Source organism: Mustela erminea, chromosome 1 (genome assembly GCF_009829155.1).
Source record: "Mustela erminea isolate mMusErm1 chromosome 1, mMusErm1.Pri, whole genome shotgun sequence".
In the NCBI taxonomy this organism is placed as follows: domain Eukaryota; kingdom Metazoa; phylum Chordata; class Mammalia; order Carnivora; family Mustelidae; genus Mustela; species Mustela erminea.
In genome coordinates, this window is record NC_045614.1 from 101,216,966 (window position 1) to 101,244,494 (window position 27,529).

Below are 27,529 nucleotides of genomic sequence, written 5' to 3' on the forward strand. Positions count from 1 at the left end.
CTGGGCTCCCCTGGGACAGGAGTGGGTGTAGCTAGTCAGCCAGGCTGCCCTCAGGGCCCAGGGCTGTGGAGATCCGCAGACAGGCAGTTGGCACGCCCTGACCCAATGCCACCCTGAAACACTTCTCCCTGAACAGCGGTGCTCCTGAAACAGACAGGGGTGTCCATTGACTGACCCCCTGCGTCTGGCCGGATGGCTCTATTTTTCAAAAGATCCCTTGGGTCGTTCTGAGGTTCAGAAGGGGTTAGAAACCACTTTTTGCTACTGCTGTTCTTAATTGCATTAATCACTTGGGTTGGATTAAAGCTGATTTTTTATTTTTATTTATTTATTTATTTTTAAAAGATTTTATTTATTTATTTGACAGGCAGAGATCACAAGTAGGCAGAGAGGCAGGCAGAGAGAGGAGGAAGCAGGGCTCCCTGCTGAGCGGAGAGCCCGATGTGGGGCTCGACCCCAGGACCCTAGGATCATGACCTGAGCCGAAGGCAAAGGCTTTAACCCACTGAGCCACCCAGGTGCCCCAAAGCTGATTTTTTAGAAAGTCATCTATAACTGGCTTTACCGGCCTCTCAGGTAACAAAGAGGTGTATTTTTGGAAAACAGTGAAAACATGATTTTTTCTAAATGTTCTATAGATCCCTATCACCTCGGGGTCTTTATTAATTCTAAAAGGTCTCCCCTCAAATTCTGTGACATCTAGGGACACCGTGGGGGTGGAGGGGTAGGTTCTACTGAGCGGGATGACAGACCCAGCACTCCAGGCCCTGGAGAGAAATTCCCACTTGGCAGTAGGCCGGGCTCCAGGTGACCCAACGACGGACATCCAGGAATCAACGTCAGCCAAGGGGTGTCACAGAAGCTGTGACACCCCTCACCCTCAGGTGAGCTGACATCCTCAGGTGAGCTGAGGATGATGACCAAAAGCCAGGGTCAGAGGCCACTGGGTGAGCCAAACCAGCTGCAGACAGCTGAGATTAGCCCACCCACACTCTCCAGGTCTACACAGACGGTGGAAGGAGGCAAAGGGAGAAACAGGCTACGTTTCAAGGACCAAGGTATAGGTGGGCTCTTGAGGTAAGGAAACGAGATGAGGACCCACCTGGGAACTGAACCCTGCCTCATGACAACCAACATGACTAGTCACCGGGGGACAAATGCCTACATGGGCCAGGCAGTGTGCTGGGCATTTCCATGAATGTCTCATGTACATGCCCTAAAAAGAGGTATTCTCATTTACTAGAGAGAAAACAGGGCTGGTGGGTAAGGGAGCTTAGTGTCGGTCACAGAGCTGGTGAGGGTGGGACCCGGCTCTTCTCGGCACATCTTCTCCTGGAAGTGGGAACATGTTCAGTGTTCATGTCTGGGTACGGAGGGCAAGGCAGCCCAGCGAACTGCAGGGACTGCAAGATGGTGATCCACAAGGGCGGGGGGCGGGACCAGAGGTATCTCCAAATCTACCTGCCTTGGGCTAGAGGGGACCCAACCTCCACACAAGGAAGGGAGTAGGGTGCCTGACCAAAGCCCCCCACAGCGCTGTCAAGAACACAGATACGAACATCCCTGCTTTGGGAAAGAAGCCATGACTTGCTCAACGCTACCACTTCCTGGGGCTACAGTGATATAGGGCTTGTGAAATGAAAAGTCCCTGCCTCCCAAAGGTGTCTGGGGCTCAGAAATGGATAAGTGGCAAAGAAATAAGCTAGACCAAGAGCCAAACGGATTTAATTACTGAAAGACTGTGAGGAGTGTCCATCTGGGAGCAGAACCTGCCCCCAGGGAAACTTGCCTGCATCAAGGGACAAAGTAACAAGAGAATTCAATCTCCCCAGTCTTCCCAGTGTGCCTGTGTTTGCCAGGGAGTAAGTAGAGAAGCCAGGGGAGCCCCGGGATCAGTGCAGGCAGCCAGTGACCCAGGATTTAGAAAGGCTCATTGACTGTCTGCCTGGCTGGCGGAACGAGGAATAATGGCCTTTAGGCAGTCCTGGTGGCTTTCCTCAGCCAAAGCTTTGGTCTAACCCAGGTCCTAGCTGTCAGGCCCGTGTACCCTGGCATGTGGCCAGCCACCTGATAAACAGAGAGTGGCTCCGTCTAACTCAGCCACTAGTCTCGCAGGTCCTCCTGGGCACAGGAAAGCTATAAAAAGCACTTCAGGAACAACAAGTAAATCTGTTCTGCTACCCTCCTTTCAGAGTCCATTTCCCTGAGGGGTCAGGAAAGAATCCAGCCTCTGTCAAGCAGCTGGAAGGAGACTTTTGCCTGATTACTGTGGACTTCAACTGATACTCAAGGCTCCCCAGTTCCCAGAGACCTCCATCTCCCACTGAGATTCCAGAAAAAGGTCATGGACATAGCAGCCCTCCCTCCCATCCAGTCTTGTTATTTAAGCCTCATTGGGATGCTCGTGGTTTCCCTGCAGGACTGTTGGCCTGACCCACGCTTTCAAAAGGGCTACCCAGCCCCCACCCCAAACCCACCAAACCCGAGGCTGTACAGATGCCAAGTCCACCAGGAGCTCACTGAAACAAAGCGCTGGGCATGGGCACGGACTACAGAGCCCCAAAGGAGGGGACAGGAGAGGGGGACACTGTGGGAAGCCCATGATGGGGCTCACTAGGTCCTTTGTACTGGGCGTTAGTGTTTGCTGTACGGCTGGTCACTTGCATACTGATTTGTCGAAGTCAGTTCATGAGAAAACCAACTCCTAGTGGCTGGGCCCACTGGGTCATCCCTAGCTGGTGCTGAGCCCAGAGATGGAAAATTAGGGAAAAAATTAAAACCACTGGAGAAGAGAACCTCATTGGATTTGACACTTTGAAGGTTTTATTTAAGGAGTATTTCTGGTGTCCCTCATCCCCTGCCACCTCTCCTGCTTCCTGCCTGGAGAGATCTCTTAACCCAGAGAACACAGAAGAGTCATTAAACCATGGCCTCTGGCTGGAAGTGCCCATAAAGCCTCTGCCTGCCCCACCCCTGCCCCCACCATGCCCTGCTCTTCAAGAAACTTTAGTTATGAGGGGGTGAGGCTCACCTGGTTGACACTTAAACCCAGCTGTCCCAAGGCTGCACCCACCTCCCCCGAACCCCCACCATGGCCCATGTCCTCATCTACAGGCCAGACCTGGAGATACCCAACGACAGTTATACCCTGACTGCTTTTCCTAATCCCTCTTCTCCATGTAAGTCCCGAGCCCTTCTGCCTATCTCCTGCCATTCCCCAACTTGTCCACAGACCTCCCAAATCTTGGCAATGAAGGATAACACCCACTTCCCAAGTAACAGTCAGATACCTTAGCTTGGCCCCTGTGTCCTGCCCATACCGCCCACGCCTGCCCCAGGCTCCACCCCACTCCCCTCAACTGCTTCCCACCTGCAAAAGGGCAAAGCATGTTCACACCCTCAGACTCACCTACTGCTCTGCACATGGTATGCCCACAGATGGGACGTCCCCATCCTCCCTCCCACACCTGGAAAACCCCTACTCGTGCTCCTCAGCTCAAAGAGAACCCCTCTGTGGTGTGGATCCTTCGTCCCTGGGGCCGCTGGGACACCATGGCCAGCCTGCAGAGCTGCATGGCCAGCGTGTAGAGCTGCATGCCTCACCCTCTGTGGGGCCAACTCATCGCACGTGTTCTCCTCTGCCAACTGGCCCTGGACACTGCCGTTAGCGGGAGAGCCCGCGTGCTCAGGAGCAGACCTGGCTGCTGGAGCCCAGGTGTGAGCCCTCTAAAGAAAGCTCAGTCTGGGAAGAGGGACAGAGATGGAGAGGTGGCCCAGGGTTAAGGAAATCAGACTGGTCCCAGCTAGAAGTGCATAAATGCATCTCTCCTTCAGCAGACGGGGGACGGAGGGAGAGCCCCCCCTCATTCCTTTGCTGGGGCTGGCTCCATGGTGCTGAGCCTATGCACTCCCAGGGCCCCTCACCCAGAAGGGCCCCGTGCTCAGGTTAATCCTTTGCTGTTGTCATCTTCAAATTCTGTTTTTTTTTTTTTTTAAGATTTTATTTATTTGTCAGATTGAGAGAGAGAGAGAAAGAAAGCACACACGCACAAGCAGGCAGAGGCAGAGAGAGAAGCAGGCCCCCTGCCGAGCAAGGAGCCTGATGTGGGACTCGATCCCAGAACCCTGGGATCATGACCTGAGCCGAAGACAGTGGCTTAACTGACTGAGCCACCCAGGCGTCCCTCAAATTCTGTATTTTTGAACAAGGACCCCATATTCTGATTTGGCACTGGGCCCCGTAAATTGTGTGGCTGGTTCTGCCCCTGCACCCGCAGGGCCCTGCACGAGCTTGCCTCCGGTGGGCTGGCATGGCGCTGGCGGCAGCATCTTGTCCGTTGTGACAGGGGAGTCGCCGCTGCTCTGTGCCAGGCTATTTCCACCCACAGGAAACAAGAACTCCACCCCTCCTTGCAGCAGAGCCAGAGGCCGTGTGACCGTGGCCTCCCGGACAGCAAGACAACAGCAGAAGGCTTCTCTCTGAGCTGAAGGGAGGCTGCTGGCCCACCTGTGCGGAAGAGCTGTCCAGGGCGATCGGGGTGGGTGAAGCACCTTCCTTCCATCTCTATTTCAGCTTCTCTATAAATCATCCCAATACATCCGAGCTTTTTTGTTTTTGTGGGGAAAAAAATGCCACTTATAACCTTTTTTGGGAGACACCTAGGTGGTTCAGTCGGTTAAGCATCTGCCTTCAGCTCAGGTCATGATCTCAGGGTCCTGGGATTGAGCCCCACGTCTGGCTCCTTGCTTAGCAGGAAGCCTGCTTCTCCTTCCTCTGTGATATCTCTCCCTCCCTCTCAAATAAATAAATAAAATCTTTAAAAATTTTTTTTAAAATAATAAAATAATCTTTTTTTGTCTTCTAGACAATGTCCCTACTTTCCAGAGCTATCCTAGCGAAACCCCAAATCTGTACACAGGGGTATCTACACAGAGGTGGTAAGGATGCCACCCCGGGCTTCCTAGAAAGCTGTCCTTCCGAAGCACACAAGCAGAACGCAGACTCTGGCATCAGGAGTTTCAGATTTGACTGGGTATTTGCAGCTCAACAGCAGCAGGACTTTCGGCAAGTTTCTCAGGTCCCCCTGGGAGCCCCAGTCTTCCTCACATCAAGTGGGGGAAGTAACGTCTATCTTACAGGTGCTGCAGGAAGCAGACGAAGTCCCTACTGGATGTAGCACAGGGCCCGTCATCAACCCCCACACAATGGTACATGGGTTATTCCCTCCACGGTTAAGAATGACTAGTCAGTGACCACAGTCTGTTACACGCCCACCGCTTGTTAGCTGGGGGATCTCTGGCAGGCTGTGATGTCTCCAACCTCAGGATGCCCAGCAGCAGTGAGCACAGCACCCCGTTCCCCCGGGTGTGTGTGTGCACACTGAATGAGGTAAGGCACGGAAAGGCACTCAATAAGCCACGCTCCCCGTGCGGAGCACACCCCTGCCCCACTTCTTTGCTATCATACTTTGATCCAAAATGAACCCTCTGGAACAGACAGGAGAGAACAGAATCACAGGCAGCAAGAGGCCAGGGAATGGCGGTCGAAGGTACCGGTATCACAGCCAGAAAGCCCTGGCTCTGCTTTTCTCACCTGCCAACCTAAGTAACACTACCTTCCCCGCAGGGGAGTGGTGAGGAACACAGAGCAAACTCATTGTCTTTCTTCCCCATCAGCCCCTTAATCCACGCAAAGCTTCTATGCCCTCCACCACTGTGGTTATCCACCCCACTGGATCAAATCAGAGATGGATGGCTTTCTTCCTAATCTGCAGACGGAAAAAGCGAGGGTCAGATTATCCAAGGCTCAGAGCAAGTTGTCGAAGACTAGGAATGAAGGCCAGTTCTCTCATTCCCACCATACTCTCCCACCTAATTTCATTCCTGCCCAATAAAGATCATGTTTTCAAACGCCAAGAGCACAACGTCAACTTGAGGAAGTCTCGTGTGGCAGTGGCCAGGGTGCTGCCTCCTGACTGAAGCCCTCTAACAAGTCCACCATGCACCCCAGAAACACAGCACAGAACAGGCACCCCACCATGACGCAGAATTGGAAGACAGAATAAAAGCCCCGAAAAGTTCTGATAAGTCATAAAAGTTACCAGAAGCCAAAGAATGATGACCAACGCTAGCAGGTTTAGTTGGGGGTGAGAACTTACTGTGTCCCCAATCTTCAGGCCTTCACACTTCCTCTGGCCGGGGTAGGACACACCGTCCTGGCAGGTAGCAGTGAAGAACAGATTAAGGTCCTCAGGCTGATCCCAGACAGACACCTCCACTTTTGACCGGATGCTCTGAACAGAGAGAGAAGACGGAGCCAGAACCATTTAGAGCAGGCTGCAGCAGAGATGCTCTACACACTGGTCCTCGGAGGCCCACAGGACCATCCCTAACTCAGGAGCCTCAGGCCAAGGCAAGAGCCACTGGGCTTGGTTCACCACCCATCCCTCATCCTTTCCCTTCTCTGCACAACACACACCACCTTGCCAGACCTGGCCCGAGCTCTCCCTCCGTGAGCTCAGAGAGGTTGACAGTGGTCCACCTGCCATATGGTAACTTTATCTGCTTCCAGGGGGTGATATTCTGTCCCCACTCACCACTCCAAAGTCACCTCTCGTCCCACTCAGGTTTGGACACTCAGCTCCTCAAATCTTGCCATGTGTTCCCTAGACTTTAGTGGTTTAATGGGTCTGGGATAGCGTTCCCTCGGTCAATGGCTTCTCTTCCCCTGGCTAGCATCTTGTCAATCTTCCAAACCAGTTCAGCAGGCACTTCCTCCTAGAATCCACCTGGCTGATCCTTGCAATCACACCCACCCTCCATCAGATGAGGGCCATGTTCACTGAGTTTTGAACCATATTCTAAAAGAACAGTATCTTACATGGGGATAATGTTCTCAAGATGGCGAATGAAATAAAAGTCAAGCCAAAGTTACCCATCAGAAAAGAAAAAATAAAAGACGAAAAATATCAAGTGTTGGAAAGATGTGTGGAGCCCCTGGGCCTCCACTCTGCTGGTGTGAGTCTGACTGATACAAGCTTTGAGAAAACCATGAGGCACTGTCTACCAAAGCCTAGACCAACCTTGGACTTAGTAATTCACTGTAGGCTTATACCCAATAGAGACACGTACTGACCAGAGACACGCATGAGAATGTTCATAGCAACACTGTCCACAGCAGCTAGAAACCAGAACCATCCAAATGCCTGTCAATGGTAGAAGAGACCTTTAACAAAAACAATTATGATATGCTCACACAGAACACCGTATAGTAACAATTAATGAAGTATCACTACATCCCATGACATAAATGAATCTTGTAACCCTGCCTGAAAGAAGTCAGACCCAAAGAGGATATATACTGTATGATTCTATTTATAAGACATTTAAAAAGAGGCAAAATTAATGGTTACCCTTGGAGCAAAAAACAGTAGAAGAGGGCACAATAGGTGGTTCTGGGTATTAGTAATATCGTTTTTTGATCTGGGTGCTGGATTGTCAGAGCTATTTAGCTTGTGAAGAGTTTGTGCAAATTTCTGCACGCCTGTACATTGAAAAACCTGCCATTGAAAATCTCTAAAGAGGGCACACTTTGGTGACTCAGGGCAAAGGAACTGGCTTGGGTCTTACAAAAAATAAATTTGTTTATACATAGATACAAGGACCCCAAGTCCAACAATCACCCCGAGGCCCGCACCCTCCTCTCAGGTGCACTTCAGGGAACATGGCATTGAATAGATGGCTGGCAGAACTGCCTCTTGCTCTTTTGGGTTCTTTTCTTTGTGTTTTTTGTTTTTTTTTTTTCTTTTTTGCTGAGCCTGTAGTGCTAAACTTGAATAAGTTAAATATGCAGTTTTTCCAACAAATTAATGGCTTGTTGAAAATACTCTCTGCAAAAAACAGTCTCCTCCTTTGCAACAAATTGTCCAAGTGCTTCTACAACTCTAAAAATACTCTCTCTTAAATCCACTTCCTCTTGTGCCAGCCTCAATCAGCTGAGAGATGCATGAGTATCTCTCAACATACACAGTGCCCTCCTGCTAAAACACAGTTCTTTACAAAGCTCCCGAACTCACTGAGCAGGGAGCTCCCAGAGCCATATCCTATTTCTCCCTAGTACTGAACACAAGCTTCTGTTGAGTGAATGGATGGGTGTTTTAATGGCAGCTATACTAAGGGGTTTAGACCTAGTGGAAGAAACTTAAAATTATTTTTGAGGCAGGTCAAAAATTTTTTTATTGCTTATACTGTGCCTTTTTTTTTCCCTGTGACTTACTCATTCCATAACTAGAAGTTGTATCTCTTCCTCTCTCCCCTTCACCCATTTTGCCCAATCCCCTACCTCCCCTCCCCTCTGGCAACCATCAGTTTGTTCTATTTATAGATCTGATTCTGCTTTTTTTTTTCTTTTAAAGGATTCTACTTATGAGTAGAATCATATAGTATTTTTCTTTTTCAATCTAACTTATTTCACTTAGCACAATACCCTCTAGGACTATCCATGTTGTCACAAATGGCACAATTACCATTTTTCTATGGCTGTGTAATATTCCATTGTGTATATACACCACATCTATCTTATCCACTGTATACTTAGGTTGTTTCCATATCTTGGCTTTTGTAAATAACACTGCAATAAACATAGGGGTACGTGCATCTTTTCAAATTTGTGTTTTCATTTTCTTTGGGTAAATACCCAGTAATGGAATTACTGGACCATAGGGTAATTCTATCTGTAATTTTTTGAGGACACTCCACACTGTTTTCCAAAGTGGCTGCACCAACCTCATTCCCACCAACAGTGTGAGAGGGTTCCCCTTTCTCTACATCCTTGCCAACATCTGCTGTTCCTTGTTAATTCTGGCCATTCTAACCAGTGTGGTATCTCAGTGAGGTTTTGATTTGAATCTCCCTGATGGCTAATGATGATGACCATTTTTTCATGTGTCTGTTGGCCATTTGTAGGACTTCTTTGGGAGAAGTGTCTGTTCATGTCTTCTGCCCATTTTTTGACGTGATTATCTGTTTTTTGGGTGTTGAATTTGAGGAATTTTGTATAGATCTTGGATATCAGCCCTTTGTTGGCAGTGTCATTTGCAAATATCTTCTCCCATTCCGTGGGTTACCTCTTTGTTTTGCTGACTGTTTCCTTTGCTGTGCAGAAGGTTTAAGTCCCAAAAGTTCATTTTCACTTTTGTTTCCTTTGTTTCTGGAGATGTGTCTTGAAAAAAGTTGCTGTGGCCGATGATGAAGAGGTTCCTGCCTATGTACTCCTCTAGGATTCTGATGGATTCCTGTCTCACGTTGAGGTTTTTCATCCATTTTGAGTTTATCTTCGTGTAAGGTGTAAGAGAATGGTAGAGTTTCATTCTTCTGTATATAGCTGAATATTACTCAGCCATCAGAAAGGATGAATACCCAACTTTTGCATCAACATGGATGGGGCTGGAGGAGATTATGCTGAGTGAAATAAGTCAAGCAGAGAGAATCAATTATCATATGGTTTCAATTACTAGTGGAGCATAAGGCATAGCATGGAGGACATTAGGAGAAGGAAGGGAAAAATGAAGGGGGGAAATCGGAGTGGTAGACGAACCATGAGCGACTGTGGACTCTGAGAAACAAACCAAGGGTTTTGGAGGGGAAGGGGGTACAGGGATGAGTTGGCCTGGTGATGGGTATTAAGGAGGGCATGTACTGCATGGAGCACTGTGTGTTATATGTAAACAATGAATTTTGGAACACTACATCAAAAACTAATAACATACGGTATGGTGACTAACATAACATAATAAAAAATAATAATGAAAAAATATATATTTCCTAATTGTGAATAACTATGAGAATGAGGCAAATCAGTGTATCAAAAAAGGGCTAGGTAGATTGGAGCTATGTAAAAAATGACCTAGGGTCAGTCACATAAAACTCCCGCGTCTTGCCAACAAGACATTGGGAGGAAACACTTGTGCTCCCTCCCCAAGATCTGCTGGAGCTGCCTCCTAAACATGTTAATGGGGGATAGAGAACACTGGAGACTGGGATTCCTACTGAATGAACTGGTAACTATGATGGATGGAAATCAAATCTATGCTCCATTCTGGCCATAAGACCCCAAAGCCTTGCGTTGTGATCTAAAGTTTGTATTATTCCTGCTCCCTACAGGAATCAGAAACTCTTAAGATGTTGGGGGCAGGGGACAGGAATCGTGGAGATTAATCAGTTCAACCTGTCAGTTTATGGAAGTGGGAACAGAGGCCAAAGAAAAGGCATCACCCAGGGATATTCAGCTGCTGGCAAGCAGGACAGAACCAGGCCTCCTCCCTGAAGTGTTCCCACCTTGGAAAGTCAGGTTGCATTCTGGTCCTATGCATCTATCTCCTGCAAAAGACTATGGGCTCCCAAAGGGCAGGACTGTGTTTTGTTTACTTGTTTTCCCCCCAAGATATACATGATGTCTGCCACACATTAGGCCACTGGCATATTATCTGTTGACCGAATAAATGACCACATGGAATGGAGCATAAAATAGAGGATCCAAGCTTCAGGCAATGCAGTTCTTGCACATGAAGACCCCTGCAGGATGCCTGGAATTCAATTAACTCCCACCACATCTGCTCCTGAAGATGTTTCCTTACTCCTCATCCTAAGACAAGGAGACAATGTCAAGGATGCCAGAAGTTTAAAGGCTATTAAAATACTCAGGCAGGCTAGGTCACAGCTGCAGTTGCTTTAACTCAGGCCAGCTGTGGAATGGGTGGGCGCAGACTTGATGGCAATGACAAAAAGAGAAACACGTGCTTCGCTCGGAGACACATCTTCCACAGCCTCTCCTACTACCCTCCACATGCCAGGCTAGCAGTTTCCAGCTCCTTCTGTTCTTCCCCACTCTGAAAAGAAACCCCCCCGCCCCCCACTCCGCCACCATGATTCTAAGTCCTCATGCCCTTTCTCAATGTGACACAACGCTGGTGCATTGTGTGTGAGCACCCGGAGCCGCCCTCCAGGCTCTGGAAGAGAACCGCTCCCAGCACCGACAGCACAGCCAAGCTCCACGCCGCCAAACCCCCTTGGGAGGAGACTTGGTGATTTCTCACAATGAAGAATTTGGTACAGCAAACGAAAATACAGAAATCAAAGCCCAGAGTTGAAGATTTCCCACTAGGAGAGCTGTCTACAACAGACTTGAGACTGCAGGACACGGACTTACACATACCCTTCCCATCTTGCTCCCGCCTCAGCCTCGCTAAATCCCACAGCTGTTTCGACTGTTACATGTGCTTCACCCAAAATCTCTTCAGACTGTCCCCATAGATGGCTGGCCAGCTCTCGGGGCAGGGGGTGGGGGTCGGAGTCAACACCCAAACTTAGTCATCTGCTGCATGACTCACATGGAATCCACCACAAACTGCCGAGACGGCAAGGTAACACAAACAGAAGCAAACAGCCCAGTCACAGCTGGGTTCAGACCCAGGCCAGGGAGAGAAGCAGGTGGAAGGAAAGCCAGAGCTAGGTACGCTAAGTGCATACACACACACACACACACACACACACACAGTAACAATGGGTCCAGCAGCATCGGGTGGGAGTTCTGGCTCTCACTCTGACTCCTTTAGTTCAGTGTCCAGAGGCTGAGGACAAAAGGCTCCCAGCAAGGAATGGCCCTCAGAAAGGAGGTGACATTCAGCAGGCCTGGGCCCCCTCCCCCACACACGATCTTTTCTCAGACATGCTCTTGGTAGGTCATGTTTCCATTCACCATGGAAATGTGAAAACCACTGAAGATAAGGTGAACCTGGAAACCCTGGCCTGCTGGGTCTGGTGAAGACTTAAAAATCAGAACAGAAAAGAGGATGTCGTATGTGGGGAATGGGGTAGAAGATGGGGAAGGAAGTCTTTGGTTTCTCTCAAGAGGAAGTTCCAAGAGGGAGGGGGGATTGGGGCATTTGTGAGAAGAGGACCTTTAACTGCACTAGAAGGTGGGGGTGGGTGGAGGACCGAAAGCCATCCACAAATCCTCACTGCCTTCCAGCTCACCACCTTTTGGATGCTGAAGCTCCAGGAGACCAACTGACAGCCCTGGAGTCCCCCAGTGGCAAGCGCACAACCTCTGGCTCCGGGTCCAGCTGAGCAATATTTCGTAAGTCAGAACAGGACTGCATCAGTAGTCGGACAAAGTCAACACTGGAGAGGCAGAGCTCCAAATACTCACTTGCACATCAGTCACGGCTGGGAAGGTAGTTTTTCCTACCACACGTGTGATGCCATAGTGGATCCTGGGTTAGCCCATAAATGTCTATTTGACATAAGGTTAGGACTAATAGTGCTACTTCAACTATATTTACTTTATGCATTACTTTGTTTTAACAGGAAGAGGCACTCAATTCCAGTGTGGGAATTAGCTGGCCCCATGAGAGGCTGGGTGGACGCTAAAAGCTACAACCCTTGTGGGTCATCGCAAGGAGGGGACAGCTGAGCGTCCAGACTTGCCTGCACAAGAAACTGGGCCTGCCATCTTCCTGAGAAAAGTAGGTCCGAGTCAAGTGCTTCCTGGGTCCACAGAACTGAGGGAAAGGAGGAAAGGAAGGAGAAGGGTCTAGGAATCCTGGAGACGGGCTTGGCATGGGGAAGGGACAGCTGGAGCGCATCTGGCAGTGCTCCACTTCCGCTCACAGGCAGCCAAGTCGGGGTGACGAGTTACAGAGCGCAGAACTCACCAGGCCCTCTCAGCCTCCCTCTAAAAGGCCCTGATTACAACCAGACCTAAGTGGGCAGGCAAAGGGCCTGATTCTTACAGTCCGTGGCAGTCTGCAGCTCTCTGCGGCGCTCCAAGAGCCTGGGGAATGCTGACTGCCCTGCCCACTGGGAGGTGAGGTCAGCAGGCGTGCTTCTCTCTTCCTGCCAACATGCAGGCAGGATCACCTGGGCAACTGGGTGGGTGCAGAGAACCTGTGCCCCCCTCAAGCATAGCGCTCCTGTGGGCCCAAGTTTTCATGTCCGGGGGCCATTGGCCTGAGTCTGACTACACCATTTACTGATTACTGGGTTCAATGTTTGTTGAGAATCAAGATGGCAGAGGTGAGGGGAGAGGATGCAGCAAGCAGGACGGTCTTCTCCAGCCCAAACCTGAGTGAAGGAGGAAGGCATCAAACTCAAGAGACTGGCCGCAAAGGGATGCTAGGGGGCTCAGTCAGTTAAGCGTCTGCCTTGGCTCGAGTCATGGTCCCAGGGTCCTGGGATCGAGCCCCACTTGGATTCCGTATTCAGTGGGCAGCCTGTTCTTCCTCTACCTGCCACTCCCCCTGCTTTGCTCTCTCTCTTTCTCTTTCTGTGTCAAACAAATAAAATCTTAAAAAAAAAAAAAAAAAAGAGAGAGTGAGAGAGAGACAGGTAGCAGGAAGCAGAGCCATACACGCCAGCCTAATTCACAGCCCACCTTCGTGCACGTCAGCTCCTGAAGCCTCAGCGGGACAGGGTGGGGTGGGGTGGGGTGGCCGTGGGGAAAAACTGATGACTTACATTGTACGCATTGATAATCAGTTGAATGATATTTTTGGAGTCTCCGTGTAAAATCTCCACTGTCGTTCCAGGTATCAGGGCTGTGAAATTCTTGGAAAAAAAGAAAAAGAAAAAGAAAGAAAGAAAGAAGAAATATAAGCCAATTTTGCCCTTCTATACCAACTGCTCTCCTGAGCTAGACCAGTAAGGAGCCCCCAGCACCACACTCTCTCACGTCATAAACTGGAGAAGACGTCACAAGCAAGGTGAGAGGACCTGGCTCTGGGGCGCACACATGTGGAAAACCAACCTCTGAGGGTCTGCATCAAAGGGCCTGGTAAGATCTGTTCCTGAAGCAGAATGTCCTGCTCCTCCCGGGAGACCTCTCCCCTCCCGCCCCCGCAACAGACAACTCTCTGAAATTCCACCCTCCTCTATGAGCAACTTAGTCTTGATATCCTTGCCGTCTTTCCTCAAGTCTACATAGATCTGTATTCCCAGGTTCAGCTCAAGGACGCCCTGGATGTGTTCAGCAGGAGCAAAGGGGGAAGCTCTTCCAAGAGTCTATGGCCTCTTCCCTGAATGGGGAACTGAGACGTGAGTGGTGGCTTCCCAGGGACAGCTGGGTATCTCTGGGTGAAATCCTGGGCACAGCAGGCAGCCTTGAAGTGGCTGCCTCTCCTCTTTCATTTGTCCTAACACCTGAGTAGGTCACATGTTAGACTGCCAGAGACCTCCAGGAACTCCCACTGTCCTCAGCCTGCCTTGGGCCACACCGGCCGACTCCCTGAGTAAGGTGTCCTTGGTTCCAAGCAAGAACGGTTTAGGCCACAGGGGACTGCTTCTGTCTTGAGGTATCTGGAAACACACCCAGTCTAGTCTGTGCAACTGATCCCTCTAGAGATGTTCCTTGTGAACAGACAGGTTTTGTCCTGCTATCTTCCTCTGCACAAGATAAGGAAAACAATCCTCATTCCTTGTTTTCATCTTCTGAAACTGATTCAGACTACAAGAAGAGAAAGAACTCAAGCGGATGCAAGTGGCATTTGATCAGTGATAATCTCAGGCAGAAGCAAGAGAAGACCACAGACAGGGGTTCTTCTGTGGATAGTTAAGAACAGTCTGGAGAGGGGACGGAAGCTCGCTGGTCCGAAGGGCGGGCAGGGCTGGGGGAGGATTGCTGATTGAGTTCTCGTAACTTTTCAAGCCAAAGAAGTCAGAGGGGAGCTGGGCTTTCCATCTCGCTTACACACACTCGCCCTGAGTAACTGGGAGACTTCTAGTTCAAAATGTGACTTGCCCAGATGGTGAGAAAGAACGCATTCACAAGGGAAGCTTACAACGACGGTCTAGAGGGTGACCCAGGAAAAGTCTCATCGAGTCAATTCATACACAGACTCCTCTATTCACTCAAGACATCTGTTGCTTTCTTTGGGAATTCCTGTCTCAGACTAAGCCCGTGGTCTGCCCTACTCTGTGAAGAAGGCATAAAACCCCGAATACTGGAGTTAGTAATGTAGCCTGCTCCACTGCCTGGGTTTTCTTTCCGTACATTTTTATTTTATATTGTCCTTCCCTATGACACTGAATATCCATTTCATCACCTGAAAAATGGGAGCTCATACTATTTCTAAAGTTTTTCTCAGGATCAATCTAGATACTGTGTTTACATTGCTTGTAAAGGCATGCACATCTAGGGGAATGCTAATAGATTCTTCGATACTGTTATTTTCCACTAGATCAAGACAGGGCTATATTCCAGCCCTCCTGTGGATCTCCTCCTACACAGAGCAAGGCTGTTAACACTCCTCACCCCACCGCCCCACATTCTAATCGCCTGTTCACCTTGGGATCATCATGGGCCCTGGAATCAGGCCATGAGCCTCCCTCACTCCCTCCAGGCATACCTTGTAGAGCATATAATGGCTTTTTGTCACCGCAAAGATGAGGTTGATATTGTTCTCTGCCAACTTCTCTCCAAGCAAGGCAAGGGATGGATAGTCCTAGAGCCAAAGCAAAAAAAGGTCAAGGCTGTAATGTTTCCAACAGGATGAGACTGTGGACCCCAGCTCCAGCATGCACTCGGGAATTCATCAGTTGCTGAGAAAAGCAGCTTCCCCTGGCCACCCTTAATAAGAAAGCCCCAGCTGCGAGCTTCAGACTAAGGAAATACGCCAAGATCTCAGGAAAGGACCCTATGGCACCCCCCAAACTAGATGCATTGCCCCATCCCTCCTAAGCTAGAATGGAGACGTGACGAGGGAGAGAGTCCCACACCTGACGTGTGTCTCCCTCTATCCTTCCAGCAGGGATGGGACAGAGAGGACAGCACCCCGCCCCGAGTCCAGCCACCACACCCTGCGATCTACCATCAGCTCCTGTTATCTTCCCTCTATTCCCGAAGACCCCTCCTCCCTATCTCCCTGCCCTGTTTTCCCTCTCTTAAGCCCAGCAGCTGGGCCTGCTGATGTCTGTTACGGGTCCTGCTCACAACTCAGAATGGGCAGAAGAGGCTGCTGACCTCTGGACCAAAAGTTGGCCTGTGGTGGGGGAGGGGAGCCAGGGAGGAGGGGAGGGTGGGGCTGAGAGGCAGCCCCAAAGGATTTTAATGTCCCAAAGGATTTTAAGGGCTAACATGAGTACAGAGGTCCTCACCAGCTCTACAGTTACCAAGTTTTATGATTATCAGTCCTTTTTCCAGACTTCATTATTCTTGGATAATATGTGAGGCTTGAAACTGGAGAAAATGGGTTTGCCCAGCAAAAAAAGTTGTAAAATATTTCTCTCTAGCCAGACACCAGAATGGATTTGGGAAGGAAAGGGTATAGATTTTTTTTTTTTTTTTTTTTTTTTACTGCACAGTAAGTATGACAAAATCTTGCTAATTGTTGTATCTGGGAAACAGGTATATAGGAATTCATTTCATTGGTCTACCTACTATTATATATGTTTGAAATTTTGCATAAACTGTTTTAGATGACATGGTCATAGTCACAGACTATGGACAGTGGGAGGTCCTTGAGGCCTCCTATTCTGTGCACACCTCTGCAGCCATACTCCTGACCCAACAGAACTCTGTGCCTCAGGACGCTCATTTCTAGAAGTTACAAAGTTTTACCTTCACTTGTTTTGCCCTATAGCTTCTGTCCCAGTTTTGATCTCTACAGCAACACAGTCCCTGCACTCCTGTAAGGTCACCTCCATCCTCTGGGATCTATCCTGTCTGCCCTGGTCACCTCTTCCTTAACTAGCTTGCATTTAAGTGCACACTGGCTGGAAGATGAAGCAGCTACAGAAATCCGTGAGAAACATTCTAAGTTAATGAGGAGTTCTGGAAGCCCAGTGGGGGAGATGGCACAGAAACCCAATTTCCAGAACAGAATGGAAAGCCCGTGAGTAGAGGGCCAGGTGAGCGCTTGGCCCATGGATAGGAGCATGGGAATGGGGCTGGGGTCCCTGGCCCTCACCATCTGATTGGACACAGTGTACTCGTTGGCCTCATTCAGGTGGCACTGGCCATCATGCGGCTGCACCAGGCCCCCCAGTTTTCCGTCCAGCGCGATGTGGGGCACGTCGTCCGTAGTGAACACCAGCAAATGTAGAGCATCCTTTCGCCAGCCAATCTTCTCCTGAGGACAGAACTTTGATGAGTGCCAAGCATTTCTGACTGTTGCCCAAGCCTGCCCCTAGACATTGGACAGGGCACAGGCCCATCGCCCAGGGTCAAGGACTGAATCAGAGGCATTTCCCTACATGCACAGCTGGGGGAACACTCATAGAAACCAGAGGAAGGATTCCACAGAGCTGAGAAGAGACACAGCCGGGACTGAGGAAGCCTAAGTGCACAGAGACAGATCTCCACAGCTGGGCCCATACTGGCCCAAGTGCCTGGAACCTCCCTCCCAACCATTCTATCTTCCCTGCTCCTTTTAGCTACACCTGAGGGCTACCCTTCTCGATGCTTCCCCTTTTAGCTTCCTTCCCCAGAAAAGCCTTTAGTCCACCTCAACACAACCCCCATGAGGCACTCAGGCTGGCTGGCCTTATCTTAAGAAGACTGATAAAGAACACTTCGGTCCTCCAGTGAGACACAAACTGCTCAGAATGGAGTGTTCCAGTGATTAATGGATCTGTCTTTGGAGGATTTGGTAAAATCTGCCATTTAGTCTGGTAGGTGTAAACCACTCTAACTGAGCTACTTTAGTGTTTAAGGTCAATCAGATTAGCCTGTCCTCCCTTCTCTGCTTCCTGCATCCACTCCAGTCAGAGGCACGGCTGAACACCTGTAAGGGAAAGACTCTATTTCTCAGACTGAGACGCTGTGGCTCTGATGTGACACAAAATAGTGAAAGGGCATCCCGAATACCACTCTGTTGGTAGCAGAGTGAACACATGAAGTATTAAACATGCTGAGCGTTATCTACACATGCACACTTGACAGGAAAGCCAAAGCCTGGGTTCACAGACTTCATGAGTCAAGGGCTGTTGTGCTTCAGAGAGATGGGGAGTTGAGGGCATCACCATCTTTCTTATTACCATACTGATGAATTTAACAGCCTTAAAGAGCTATAACATTTTCTCACTTGTTCTAAAAGCAGCATGGAAAAAAAAAATCACAAAATATCAGACTAATGAGAGGGAGAAAAAGGGTTGAAGAGAAGCCAATGAGGACGGAGAGCAGGATGCCTCCTGCGAGAAGGAACTATCTCTTGGGGAATCAGTCTCCTCGACTCTCCACATTCATCCAACATTTGACTGCTGATCTCCTACGGTGTGTCAGGCCCTATGGAGCGGGTCCACAAAACAGCTTATTCCAGATCCCAAAGAGCTTACAGGCAAATGGAAACACAACTCCAACACATCACGACGAGGATGCTAATGAAGGTACACACAATGTCAATGGAAATGGGAGAGGGAGAAGACGGAAGCCTCCCCAGGATACGTGAAACTAAGCTGAGCTGGAAGGATACGGAGGGCTCTTCAAGGAAGCTGGAAGAAGACATGAAGGAGGAGGCAGAAGAGGGGGGTGGGTGTTCTAGGCACTAGCAAAGACACAAAGGGAGGGCAACCACATTTTGGGGACCTAGAACAAGAAGCCTACGTCTCTGACAGCAATGAAATCTAAGCCATGACAAAACTAATCTGTGGTGTTAGAAGTCAAAACAGTGGTTCCCCTTGGAGGCACAACCAGGGGGCGTTAATAACTAACAAAAGTCACAAGGAGGCTTCTGGGTTGCTGGTGATCTTCTGTTTACTGACCTGATACCTGGTATTTCCACCTTGTGAAAATTTACAGCGATGCACTCTTAGGTTGTTTTCTGCACATAATATTAGACTTTGATAAAGAGCTTAAAACCGTGAGGGGCATATGAGTGGCAGAGTCGGTTAAGCATTTGTGTTCAGCTCAGGTCATGATCCCAGGGTCCTGGGATCAAGTCCCATGTCAGGCTTCCTGCTCAGTGGGGAGTTTGCTTCTTCCTCCTCCTCTGTCCTTCCCCCCACTCGTGCTCTCTCTTTCTCTCAAATAAATAAATAAAATCCTTGAAAAAAAAGTTTAAAACTGTGAAATACATAAAGCAGCACATTATAAGCCATGGAGTGTGGGAGGGCAGGATGCTTAGGAGACAAAGCATAATCAAGAGAGCGTAGGGGTGCCTAGATGGCTCAGTCAAACATCTGACTCAGGTCATGATCTCGGGCTTGTGAGATGGAGCCTGGTGCTGGGCTCTGTGCAGGGCGTGGAGCCTGCTTAAGATCCTCGCTCTCAGGGCGCCTCGGTGGTCAGTGGGTTAAAGTCTCTGCCTTTGGCTCGGGTCGTGATCCCAGAGTCCTGGGATCAAGTCCCACATTGGGCTCTCTTCTCAGCAGGGAGCCTGCTTCCCCTCCTCTCTCTCTGCCTGCTTGTGATCTCTGTCTGTCAAATAAATAAACAAAATCTTAAAAGAATAAAATTTTTAAAAAATTTTTTAAAAAATTAAAAAAAGATTCTCGCTCTCCCTCTGATCTCCCCTCCAAAAAAGGCTGGGGGGGGGGGGGGGCGGAATGTAAACCAATAGCACTTTTTGCAGAAAAAATGTGGATCTGCTATCCACAAGGCTACAACAATGTGCTAACCACCCTGACAAGATAGTAAAACCACCCCTAATCTGACAGTGTATTAAGAACCTTAGAAAAATATCAGAGACCTAAAAAAATGTACAGAGTTAGTTTCCATGGATCAGAAGTATGTTACTGAGATGTCATCTCTTCCCAGATGGACCTATAAACGTGGCACAATCCCAATCAAAAGCCAAGAAGTTTAAAGTTTTTAATTTAATTTAAATTAAAAATAAGTTTAATCTAAAATTCATATGGAAAGGCAAATCACAGATACTAGCCACATAATTTTCTAAAAACAACAAAGTTGAGAAACTCTAGATTATCTAAAGTCAAGGCTTATTACAAAGCATCAGTAATTAAGACAGCCAATAAACATCAATGGTGGAGCATGACAGAGATAAACAGACTCACACAGAGATGGTCAATTCAACAGAAGGTACTCAAACAATTAGACATCCATATGGATAAAAATGAAGCTCAACCCATACCTCTTACTGAAGAGATTAAAAAATTAACTAGACTTAAGATTCTGAAGGAAAAGGAAAAAACCTTTGTGACCTTCCTATAGGAAGAGATTTCTTAGATAAGATGATTCACAGGATAAAAATTGACAAACTGGACTTCATCAAAATTAAAAACATCTGCTCTTTGAAAGACACCATTAAGAAAATGAAGTGAGAAGGTGTGGACTGGGAGAACACATTTTCAAAGAAATAAAAATCTGATAACCTGTCTGTAGAACACCTGAAGAACTCTCGTAGGTCAGTACAAAAACAGACAACTGAATTTAAAAAGACAGAGACTTGAACTGACATTTCACCAAAGAAGGGAGATGGATGGAAATAAGCACATGAAAGGGTCCTCAACATCATTAGGCATAAAGGAACTGCACATTAAAACCACAATAAGAATGCACTAGATAGCTACTCCCAATAGCTACCACACCAATCCTGATAATACCAAGTGCTGGAAGGGATATGGTATAACTAGAACTCTCGTAATCAGTACTGAGGTTACAACATTCCAGCAACTCTGGAAACAGCTTGGCAGATTCTTATAAACTTACACATACAATTACCATCAACCCAGCAATCCCCCTCTTTGGTATTTACCCAAAGGAAATGAAAACTTGTGCTCACATGAAGATTTCTACGTGAATGTATTTTTCTATGGTTTTGTTTTTAAGGAATCTCTACATCCAACATGGGGCTTGAACTTACAACCCCAAGATCAAGAGTCAGAAAGAGCCAATCAGGCACCGCTCTGTGCAAATATTTATAGGAGCTATTCAAGATCATCAAAAAGTCGAGACACCGAGTGGTGAACAGAGAGACACAATGTTGTACATCTGTACAATGGGAGACTGTTCTGCACCAAAAGGAACAAACTCCTAACACACACACACACACACACACACACACACACACACAAAAGACCTGGACAGATCTCCGAAGCATTATATTAAGTGAAAAACACCAGAATCCAAAGGCCACGTGTTAACTCCATTCATATGACACTAGGGAAACGACAAAAACATAGGGACAGAAACAAACTGGTAGTTGCCAAAGGCTGAGGGTAAAGGGAGGGGCCAGTAACAAAGGGATGCTAGGGAACCTTCTGGGGGAGGAAAATAACCCCGATCTTCACTGTGGGCGGCTGGAAGACTTGGGCCCAAAAGGGTGAATTTTACTCTATGTAAATTATCCCCCCTTAATGTGACTTAAAACAAACACCCTTCAAGAAGTATACATCTTTTGACTCGATGATTCTACTCCAAGGGACTCGGTCTGCAGTAAGTCTCCCGAAGTACGCACAGCAGTCTTTTCACCAGTAGCGATGCACAGGGGAAGATGTGAATACCCTTATTCAGGAATGGTTAAGTAAACAGAGATCTCTTCTCTGGCCATGAGAAATTATGTCCATAAAAAGTATGAAATTTTGGGTAAACGTGTGTGATATTAAGTGGAAAACCACATATAGCATACTATGATGATGGCATGACTGCAAACCATGAGAAATGAGCCGGACTTTCTCGAAAAAAGAGAGTCAAAGCAGTTGACACGACATACACCATAATGTGGTTGGGGGCCAGATGACAGGCAGTATCTTTTTCTTTCTTCCACTGTGCGCCCAACTGTCTTTCATAAGCAAGCACCACTTTCCCAAGACTGTGAACACTGGTCTGTTGTTCAGCCACTTCTGCCTTCCCTTCTGCACCAGCTTCCCCAGGGGCTTGTAGGGACCTAAAGGAGGCTGGCAGCAAGGGCACAGAACAGTGTGGAACCTGGGTGCCCAGAGATAGGCATTTCCATTTTGCCGTCACCCCTAATTACCTCTGCAGCTTTGACCAGATTACTTAATGCCTTAAGAGCTTTTCTTCTTGCTAGTAAAAACAGGAATAATACTAAACATTTATTGATCACCTCCACTCACTCTTCCACGTAACCTTCACCACAGCCCTTATAATGCAGGGAATACACCGCCGTAGTGAAGATGGGGAAAGCGGTGTCCAGAGACGCTAAGTCATTAGCCCAAGGTCACTGAACAAGTAGGAACCAGAGAAGCCCCATTCAGGGGATCTCTTTCTTACTCACAAAGCTGGACTGGCCAATCATGTAGGGAGAGAGGATGGGATAGGGGTGTGTGTGTGTGTGTGTGAGAGAGAGAGAGAGAGAGAGAGAGAGAGAAATGAAAGAATTCAATAAAATACTCAGTAGTCTCCAGGCACCGGGGTGGCTCAGTGGGTTAAAGCCTCTGCTTTTGGCGCAGGTCATGATCTCTGGGTCCTGGGATTGAGCCCTGCATCGGGCTCTCTGCTTAGCGGGGATCCTGCTTCCCCCTCTCTATCTGCCTGCCTCTCTGCCTACTTGTGATCTCTGCCTGTCAAAATAAATAAATAAAATATTAAAATACTTAGTAGTCTCTCAACTACTGGCTGCCAAGTCCAAGATAAATGTTTGTTAAATTGAAAGGTTGCATCTGAAACAGAAATAGCTCTATAAACAAAGAATGGCGCAGCCTAATAATAATAATTCTGTTTTCCCTGAACTGGACTCTTATTACGTAAGTGACCTTAACAAACTTGGCCCAGAGGCTGGGCTGCAGAGAATGAGTCCGGCTCTGCTTATTCATTTGCCCAGGCTTTTGGGCTCTGATTTTGGAAGCAGGGACTCCACGGAGAATTCACATTAGAAATAATTTTCCTACAGTCCGCCTGGACTATTTGGAAGGCTTAAGTTCTGTCGGCCATGTCTGGGGCAGAGAGCAAAGGTGGGACAGCAGATGGCTTTTTTTCAAGAAAGGACAGCTGCAGGATGGAGTGTGGCGTGGAAGAGAGAGTACGCGAGCTTTTGAGCAGATGAGGCTGAGATCAAACCTGCTTTGCTCTGAGATGCCTCTCTCGACCTTGGTTTCTCCATCCGCAACAAAAATGGAGGAAATCCTATTTTGCAGGGCTGAAGCTGGGTGTAGACATCATGTATTACAAAGCCCTTAGCACATAAAAGAGGGGCTACACAAAGGGTCTGCGGTTATTACTCGAAGACTGGTACTAATTCCTGCATTTTCTCGCTTGGCCTTACTCTGCTGGACGTGGGAGGCTCCGCCTGGTCACAGGGACGACTAAGGACAGCACACAGAGAAGCTGAAAGAGGCCTTGAGTTAAAACCTCAAACCTCAATGAGATTCTACCGCACACCTAAAAGAATCGCTGAACCGAAAAAGACCGACCACATCAAATACTGAGGGGGATGTGGAGTCACACGCCGCCACAAGCCACATAAGATGATACGTGTGCTCTGGAAAACAGTCTGGCAGTTTCTTAAAAGGTTCAACACCCACCAGATGACCCAGCAAGTCCACTCCCAGCTACAGAAACAAAAGAAACAAAAGCGAACATCTACGCAAACACTTGAATGCACACATTCAGAGCAGCTCTGTTTGCAATAGGCCAGAACGACCAGATATCGCAAAACCACCCAAACACCCAGCCACACACGGACAGATAAACAAGTCGCCGTCTGTCCATGCAATGGAAGGATGGAGACACTCGACAGCACAGGTAAGTCTCAAAGTCACTGCGCTCAGTGAAAGAAACCAGGCCAAAAAGGTATGTATGCTGAATATAGACAATTTTAGCAAATGCAAACTCAGGTACTGAGACAGCAAGCTAATTAGGGGCTGCCTGGGGTGAGGAGGAGTAGGAGGAGGAGGGAGAAATGACAAAGGAGAACCAATGCTCCCTGGGGAGAGAAGGATATGTTCGTTATCTTGATCATGGGCTGTGTGTGTGGTGTGTGTGTGTGTGTGTGTGTGTATCTCACAGGCGGTGTGAAAATGTGTCAAATTTCTTAAATTGTACACTTTCAATATGTCTAGTTTGTTATACATCTGTTTTATATATATATATATATATATATATATATATATGTATGTCTGTATATGTGTGTGTATATATGTATCTCCTCAATAAAGCTGTTGCATTTAAGGAAGACTTGGTTTGCTCACAAAGTCTCAATTACAAGAAATGACACAAACAGACCCCGTGTCCGTCATGTGGCAGGAAACACGGGGCTCGGACATGTTCTTTTGTCCGGGGCAGCATCGCACAGCAGCGAGGGGCCCCATCCTTCCGCTCTCAAGTCAGCGCCACACCTGCCTCAACCTGTCTTTCTGACCCGGGGCAAGTTACTCAGTCCTTCCCGGGCAGCTTCTCCTTCATAAAAAGGAGATAACAGAATACTGACAGAATACGGACAAAATGGGGCTGTAGAGAGGATGACACATAGGAGTGGCACCCAGCTCCCCACCTGTACCTAGTGAACAGTTAAAAATGACAATGACCGTCAATCAGGATTCCCATGGAGTTGCAAATCCCTGACCCGTCTGTAATTCAGAAGCATTCAATCTTATCTTTGCTCCGTAGGATCATGGGCAATGTTTATTCTACTTTCTGCTCATCTGCATTTTCTATACTTTTAGATTGAACATATTCTCTTTTTAGAAAAAAAAAAAAAAAATAAGGGGGGGGAGAACCTAGATCTATTTATGTAGCTACATTTTTCTCCATGTCTCAGAGTAAAAACAATATATTTAAAAGCCAGTTTCCATTAAATGCCATAGAGGTCAGCCGCGAGATGAAAATGTCAGGGATTGGGGGGAAGGGAAATGTACCCGACTCAGCAGCAAGAAATCAGGCATCGGGCCAAGGTCGCGATTCACTTAACTTTTCCCGGTTCTTTGCTCAGACCTGCATCAAATTCACCACAAGGTCTGTTTCCTCCTTCAAACCCTCATTCCTGCACTTGCTCAGGTGACCTCACCTTCTTAGTCACCAACAGGACTCGCCACCCCATGTGTTCCCAGGGGCATCCTCCTGGCCTCTCTGATCTCCCTGTCCCCAAAGAAGGAGAGATCCTCCCGCCACCAGGAAACGCAGCCCCTGCATCCTGCCCTCTCTGGAGAATTTGTCCACCAGTCACTCTCTCCTCTGGTTCCTTCCTGTGTACCTAAAAGCACGCTCATGACCCACTTTGCAGAACTCTTCCTATGACCCAGCTATGCGGCTAATCTCACTTGTTTCTGTCTCTTTCCTAAGACGGCAGATTTACGTCCTCGATTTCCTCTCCTCAGTTCCTTATCATCAGACGTCTCCATGTGACCCCTAGAGAGTAATTTTCAGACCCTGTCTCCCTCCCCCGTGCACGTGTTCTCTGTCCTGGCTGCACTGTAGGTTCCTCTAGAGAGCTTCACCAACACTAATGCCCGGGGCTGCTGATCAAACTGGGCTGATCTGCGGCCCAGCTGTCAGGGTTTTTAAAGGTCTCCAGATGAGCGTCATGTGCCACCACGGTTAAGAACCAATCCCATGGCTGCTGCAGGCCTTGCTCTTGGGGCCTCTGGGACAATCCGGAACTTTTTCGAGCCCCCCTGCCCTGTCTGGCACACAGCCCCACAGACAACACTCTCCACCCCCTGCCCCACTCTGTGGAGCTTTACTTGGATGACTAGCAAACATACCCCGCACTTGACCTCTCTCTGGAGCTTTCCTCCCAGGTCTGCGCCAAAACCCAAAAGCATCTGCCATCACCCAGAATTCAGCTCATCTGAAGGTACAGCACCTTTTATCCTCAGATCAACCACCCCCCCAAGCTTCTCATTTTGACAACGGGTCTCTCTCATGCCTTCTCCAGAAACCTTAGAAATACCTTTTTCATCTTCTCTGGTTCCCCAACAGCACTAGCTAGTCCCAAACTCTCAACTCTCTCATTGCTGTGTTGAGCCAGAGCCCCTGGACAATGCTACACACGATTTCCCACCTTCCTCCCGGCCACCTGCCTGCACTTCCCTGGGAGGTGTGACCGTGACCCAATGTACTCCAGCTGTTCCAGGGAGGCAACCCACACAGGCAGGAGGCCACACTATGTGGAAAGCTGCCATCTGCGGACTACAGGTGTGTGGCAGGAGTAATGAGTGGCTAGGGGGACAGTCCCCAAGCCATGAATCTTCAATTCCATCCAGGTCCCTGAGGCAAACTGTCTACCTATTCTGTGGGGACCAAGCTGTCAAACAGGCCAGAGAGGACTTTTCCAGGGTGGAGAATTTGGCAGGGAATTTGTCCTCAGCAGTAAAGACCTGGAAGTGTGGGAAGAGAGAAAGGGGTGCAGGGCCCTCCCCCAGAAGAGCAAAACCACCGGAGGGAGCATGTGCTCGGTGCACGGGGAAGGACGGGCGGGTGAGCACGCACGCAGTCAGAGCTAGGCACCGCAGCCCGCTCTGGTGGGGTCAGACCTCTTCCATCACATCACTCACAATCCCAACAGCTCTCTACTATACCTTCCAATCTCACTAACATCTCAGCGCAAACACCTAAATACGGGAAGCATGAAGGGCTACAGGACTGGTTCATTGTCCGTGTCGAGCTGTGGGAGCGGGAGCAGGAGCAGAGAGAGGTTGGGCAGGCCATGGGGATGGCTACTGGGAGGACCCATGCGGCCAGGCCCGAGAGCCAGTCTAGCGGACCTGGGGCTCTGTGAGACGGTGAAGAGTAGGCCGGAGTTCACGAAACGGGGAAGTGGGAACAGAGATAGCAGACCAGGCCTTCCTGACTTTGAGAAAATGAACAAACTGGCTCCTCAAGTGAAGACAAACTTGCCACTTTGTTTACGTCTAACATCTGGCCCAAAACAGCATGGGGACCGGGCAGCAGAGGACGTGGTTTCTCTGTCATCATCGGGGACTACAAAGTGTGGCAGAGGAGGAGCGTCACTCAAGAGATCAAGTACAGGGCGCCTGGGTGGCTCAGTGGGTTAAGCCGCTGCCTTCGGCTCAGGTCATGATCTCGGGATCCTGGGATCGAGTCCCGCATCGGGCTCTCTGCTCAGCAGGGGGCCTGCTTCCCTTCCTCTCTCTCTGACTGCCTCTCTGCCTACTTGTGCTCTCTGTCAAATAAATAAATAAAATCTTTAAAAAAAAAAAAAGAAAGAAAGAAAAGAAATCAAGTATAGGCTGCCAGGGGCACTTGGGTGACACAGTGAAGCCTCTGGCTCTTGGTTTCGGCTCAGGTCGGGATCTCAGGGTTGGGATCTCGAGCCCCGAGTTGGGCTCCACGTTCTGCTCCTCAAGGACTCCGCTTCAGATTCTCTTTCCCTCTCCCGCCCTTCCCACCTCTCTCTCTCTCTCTACCAAATAAATAGATAAATCTTTAGAAAAAGAAAAAGAATAGGCTTCCCTCTCCCCTGCCGACCTCCAGCTTGTCCCTGGGTCCCCTTCCCTACTTCTACCCCATGGTAAGGTGGCCCGATGGAAAAGCCATTGGGAGCAGGGAAAGCTTTTCTAGGCACCAGCTCAAAAGAAGCTGTGTTTGGCACACAAATGAGTGTGCACGGTAGAGTTCATGGTCATGATAGCCAAACAGAAAGGCAGTGGAGATGGTGTC

The 27,529-nt window shown here is 48.6% G+C and overlaps 1 protein-coding gene across 1 annotated transcript in view; it reads right to left on the reverse strand.

Annotated features, from left to right (window-relative positions):
- Positions 1-27,529, reverse strand: part of ITGB5 (integrin subunit beta 5) — a 112,856-nt gene that overhangs the window by 30,751 nt on the left and 54,576 nt on the right. Inside the window, exons 6-9 of the mRNA XM_032335703.1 lie at positions 16,962-17,123; positions 15,402-15,497; positions 13,516-13,605; positions 6,159-6,293 (exon numbers count right to left, since the gene is read on the reverse strand). Coding sequence (XP_032191594.1) covers positions 6,159-6,293; positions 13,516-13,605; positions 15,402-15,497; positions 16,962-17,123 — 483 coding nt within the window. The remainder of the gene's footprint in view (positions 1-6,158; positions 6,294-13,515; positions 13,606-15,401; positions 15,498-16,961; positions 17,124-27,529) is intronic.